A 5,140-nucleotide genomic window follows, 5' to 3' on the forward strand; every position below is an offset into this window, starting at 1 on the left:
TCATTTACAAGTGTAACACAACGAAATGGCCTGAATTAATGGGCACTGCACTGTCTGAACGCTGAACTCGAGAATCTTTTGTCTGGAAATTTGTGGCATTTTTTTAACTAAACAAATTGCAAAACTAAGGTTTCCAGTGACATATGAAGAGTAACCTGATTTAATTGTGTCTCTCTCCCAGAAAATCTTCGTCATGCCAAACATGGATGATGTTTATATTCCTTTAATGCACTCAGCCATGGATCCCCGCTCGTCCACGTGCCCTCAAGATCTGAGCGCGGAGGCCTCTGATCAACCATGACATGTGAAGACTCTTGCAGTTTACAGTATTATAAAAGTTATTCTCATGGTTTTATAAACTGTGCTGTAGTTCTCATCCTTAACTCGTGCCACTTTCCCCCCCTCCCCAGGACTGTGCCCATACCTTTGTGCTCACTTGCCTGGTTATTGTTCCCGTGTACTTCAGCTCCATGAAGTTCCATTCCATTAAGCTGTTGATTTATTTTTGTACTGGCTGCCATCAGGATTTTGAACTGGGAGGCTGCAATGACCTATCCTTTGGGGGAGGGAGGAGGAACTGAAATATAATAGATCAAGGAGCTCGTTGAGGCACCTTTTGTTCAGCTTATGTTTTCGTGCTCTGTTAATGTGCATTAAAGCATTGAGAAGTTGTTTGGCAGCAAAGGAACTGCGTGCCAAATGGGGGGAAAAAATCCTAAATAAGGAAGGAATTTATAAAACTGGAAGAATATTTTTCTTTCTCAGGCAGTTGGAGGTGTAGAATGAACTATTTTATGTTCTTTCACTTCTGCAGTCAATAGCTTGTGTCAAGCAATCGAAATATGAAACGCTTTCAGGATAAAAGAATGTAAATTGGATGTATAGGTAATATTGTGATTCAATGTGGTATATACATATTACTTTTTTCATACAGAACTTGTGCTTTTTTTTTTTTTTTTTTTTTTTGGGAAGCAAGTAGCCATAAAACACAACTATCAGTGAAAGGTGGGACTGTCAGATTTTTTTTTGTAAAACGAGGAGGAAAAAAAGTTGGTAAAGCCATGAGACCAAACCATAGCAAGCCGCCTTATAGTGAGGTACAATCACCTTGGTTCCTGCTTAATTCTGAATGTTTCTCAAGACATGAGCACACACACACAAAATGCCAACACTGCACACGAGCAGGAGTAGTTACCTTACTGTGCTTCGAGCCTCTTGCTACGGCGAAACACCCAGTTCCTTCTGCGGAGTTTGTTGCTGTTCTTTCCCACTGCACTGTGTTTACACCCAAAGCACGGGCCCAAATCCTCCTGTCACAGCCCCAGGCATCAACTCCCGTGGGAGCAGCTGTGGCTGACAGATTTTGACCCCCCACCCCGTGCGTTGGTTTTTTAGGAATTCAAGCGTTGCAGTTGTTCGAGCCGATCATGATTGAAGACTCTTCCTGCTCATTAATGGCCAAAACTAAGGGGGAAGGGGGAACTGCCTTTTATTTCTGTCAGGTGTCATGATTCAAGGCTAAATGTATGCAGTAAATGCAAGATTGGAACACTACATATCCACTCTTTAACACATGGAATATTTTTCTGATGCTCAGCGTTGCCAACTGTTCATGGATGTCAGAAAACGTTTTTTAGTTTACAAAGAAGGTGAGTTTTGGCTCTCCTTTTATAACATGATTTGCTTTTTCTCTTTTTTTTCTTTTTTTTTAGAATTTTTAAAGAACTTTTTTGTACATTGTGTTGTCACCTTTGATGTAAATCAAAATTTCCATGTATAACTTGATGATTTACCATCTCTAAATGAAGCTATTCTATTGAAGGTTTTTTAAACAGCACCTTGCCTGAAACAAAAAAAAAAAAGAAAACTAGCATTTAATATATTTAAAATTAATTCTATATTTGAACACCTATTTTGGTTACCTTTAATTGAAATATTAGTAGGTTATATTTGTTACCTGAACTCCTCCTTGACCATTCCAGGCTGTGTATATTCTGGGGTTTGCTGATTCTGTAGGCATTATTTGCCTTCCATGAAGTCTGCATGTCTTGTACGCAGGTCTTTTCTATGAGTTAATTTCTATGTGCAATAACTGAAGTCAAAGGACTAGGTGCACTAATGTGTAAACAAATTTAGAGTTATTACACAAAATTGTCATATTGCACTTCATAAACTGTGGGTAACTACAATCTGCTTGCTTTGTTTTATTAAATAAATTTATCCCATGTCCAACAGTTCAGTTAAATTTTATTTCTACAGCACTTAGCCATGATCTTGTGCAAGTTGTTCCAAAAACTTCATTAGGAAGGCAGTTTGAGTGTGCCATGTGTTTGCAGACTTTTACAGTCTGCCTGGACTCTGCTGCTACTCTTTTGTGTCCAAACGTGGCATCAGAATGCTTGTCATTTTATATTTACAGAAACACTGTGTCTCTCTCCTCTCTGTCTGCAGGACACCCTTAGCACCACTGTTAACAGATGGAAAAAACAGAGGCCCTTTAAACAGCTGCAGGAGTCAAATTCCCATTTTATTTCCAAGTTGCTTTTTTTCTGTGTGCATAAAGGACCCCAAGCCCTGCATGTGTTCCTCCTGCACATTCATCCAGCTGCTTTACTCCTGCAGCAGCTTGGCAGGAATCCCAGGACTTGGGTTACTTTTTCCAAGTCCCTTTTACAGCTGAAACCTGAACTACTGCAGGAAAAAATTCCTGCCCCGGGCTATTTTGGGTTAAAGTCGCCCTGACCCGCGACAGAACGACCCGGATCTGCTGTGGCTGGCACCGCCCTCTCTGCAGGGAACGGGCTCTGTGCCATCCCATCCCCAGGGACAGCAGGGTTTGTACATCCCCCCCAGCCGCGTGTCCCGCAGGGATGGCACAGGGCGGCTCTGGCACACAAATGTCACTTGTTTTTAAAAGCGCCGCCCGGGAGATGCCGAGCGGCCCCAGTTATGAACAAGCCTTCGCTGTAGCACCGCTGCTTGGCCGGCGGCGCCGAGCGGGCACCGCCGGGTCAAAGGCAGTGCGGGACGGCGCGGGAAGAACCAGGCGGACGCGATTTGGGGCAACACAGCTTTTATTTACCGCCGATCCGGACACTCCGCACGGGCCCTGCAAGACACGGAGGGAAAAGGGCAGGTTACACACGCGCCTCACCCCGGCCGCCCCGCGGGGCTGGCGCGGCCGGGGCGCTCAGCAGTAGGTATGCTTCACGTATATCAGCAGTCTAACACGTGTCAAGAGACATCATCGCGGCCCATCCCGGCCTCACCCTCCCCCACGCCGACAGCGCGCTCACCTGCCCTGCTGAGGAGAAAGAAAGGCCGAAGCCTTCTCCGCGCTGCCTTTTATAGAGGGCCGGCCCCGCCTTCTGCGTGTTGTCCAATAGGATTCCAATGTGGGGGCACGTGCTGATCCGGGTGCTGCTGCGCGCGGGGGTGGGCGGGCCCGCGTGAGGGCAGTGGGCGGGGCTACGTGAGGGCTGGGGGCGGGCAGCGCTGAGGGGTCTCTGGGCGGGCGATCTGGTACCGTGAGGGGGTTTGGTGGTCTGGTGTCGCCCTCCGGCGTGTGCCGCAGCTTTATTCGTCTTTTCCGAAGCAGTAGTACTGTTCTTTTTCGTAGTTGTCCCTAGCGCTCCGTTGCTTGAGGAAATAGGGCTCGATATTAAAAACATCAAAGCTCAGGCCCCGGTCTGAGGTGGTTCCTGAGGGAGGTGCTGTGAGCCGAGGGCGCTCGGGAACGCTCGGCTCTCTGCCCCTCTTCAGCCCCTCTTTTAGTAATTTTTCCTGTCTCCTGCGGGGAGACACTCGTGTTAAATAACTCCAATCTGGAACTGGCACATGCAGCGTTTGTACAGCACACTGAAAAACTCCTCCCGTGATGTAGCACGATGCTAAGGCACACATAGTGTCTTCAGTGATCTGCTTGTTCTCAGCCTGAATGCTTGAAAGTCAAGGCCTCCCTAAAGAAACCAACTGGAGAACTGGAATCACAGTGTGGTTTGTAGCTCCAGCATGTTTTTATGTATTCAGGCTTGCAGGTCAGGTCACCATTAGGAGGACAAGGCTCTGAGGCACAGGATGAGATTGTTGGGGTGTCCTGTGCAGGGCCCAGAGTTGGACTCGATCCTCGTGGGTCCGTTCCAGCTCGGGGTGTTCTGTGATTCTGGGTGATAATTACATCTCCTGCCCGCTGTCAAGGAGAGCTGATGTGTGCACATGGCATGGCCAGGACCCTGTGTGCTCTGCAGCTCCATTAGTGATAGCAGTTTAAAAAGCAAACTATGTACAAGGACAGAGTGGCTTTGTTGTATAAATAGGTGGCTGAACGCTGGGCCTTTGCCAGTCACTCTAAATTTACTCTTTTTACAGCTTCTTTCATTTGATTCAGTACTTTTTGTGTTTATTTTTATCGGTTCAGAGGATCCTGGACCAGGTTTTCGGTTCAAAGGGGAATGATGGGGGTTTTTTTCGCATTTATTTAAGGTATTGCACAGCACAGGGTCAACAGTGAGTTTGTCAAGACAGAGGCTATGCCAAATAACTTTGGCCTGATCTGCTCCAAAAGTAAGAAATGAGTAGGGAAATTAGAATCATAGGATTATGAGGGTTGGATTATGAAGGTTCAAAGAGACCTTTAAGATAATCAAGTCCAACTGTCAACCCAGCAGCTGTAACCACTAAAATGATATCACCCAGTGCCAGGTCCAGACGCCTCCTGAACACCTCCAGGGATGGTGACTCCACCACCTCCCTGGGCAGCCCATTCCAGTGCCTGACCCCCCGGTTGTCCCGGGCAGGGTGCTGCAGGGGGCGGGAGGCTATTCGTGCCGCCTGAATTTCGGTATTTCTTGATAAAAACAAATCATCAGCAGACCAGCTGCCATCGCAGCCCGCGGTTTGCCACGGGGCAGCCGCCCGAGCCCCGGGCAGGCGGCGGCTCGACCGGGGCTCGCTCGAACGGGGCGGCTCTGGCTGCAGCGTCGCTGCCCGCTCACGGACCCCGCAGCTCCCGGGCCGGGCGGTCGCCGAGCCCGGTGCCCGTGCCCGGCCGCCCGCGGGTGACGTGGTGCCCCGGCCGGGCGGGCCCCTCGCCCGCCCCGCCCGCCGCGGGGGGAGCGCCGGACGCGCCGGTGCGGAGGCA

At 48.8% G+C, this 5,140-nt stretch overlaps 1 protein-coding gene and 1 non-coding gene across 3 annotated transcripts in view; one reads left to right on the plus strand and one right to left on the minus strand.

Moving 5' to 3' along the window:
- The window catches only part of TEX2 (testis expressed 2), a 41,603-nt gene extending 39,369 nt beyond the window's left edge, over positions 1 to 2,234 (plus strand). For both annotated transcript variants that reach the window (XM_050319102.1, XM_050319103.1), the window contains exon 12: positions 182 to 2,234. In XM_050319102.1, coding sequence (XP_050175059.1) covers positions 182 to 301 — 120 coding nt within the window. In that variant the 3' untranslated portion in view covers positions 302 to 2,234. The remainder of the gene's footprint in view (positions 1 to 181) is intronic.
- Positions 2,235 to 2,895: 661 nt separating this feature from the next.
- LOC126642213 (small nucleolar RNA SNORA76) lies at positions 2,896 to 3,024 on the minus strand. Its single transcript, XR_007629397.1, has one exon. It is a non-coding gene; the product is annotated as a small nucleolar RNA SNORA76 (small nucleolar RNA).
- Positions 3,025 to 5,140: the final 2,116 nt, after the last annotated feature.

The sequence above is a fragment of the Myiozetetes cayanensis genome, unplaced genomic scaffold (assembly GCF_022539395.1).
Source record: "Myiozetetes cayanensis isolate MyiCay16 unplaced genomic scaffold, myiCay2020 scf22, whole genome shotgun sequence".
Classification (NCBI taxonomy): domain Eukaryota; kingdom Metazoa; phylum Chordata; class Aves; order Passeriformes; family Tyrannidae; genus Myiozetetes; species Myiozetetes cayanensis.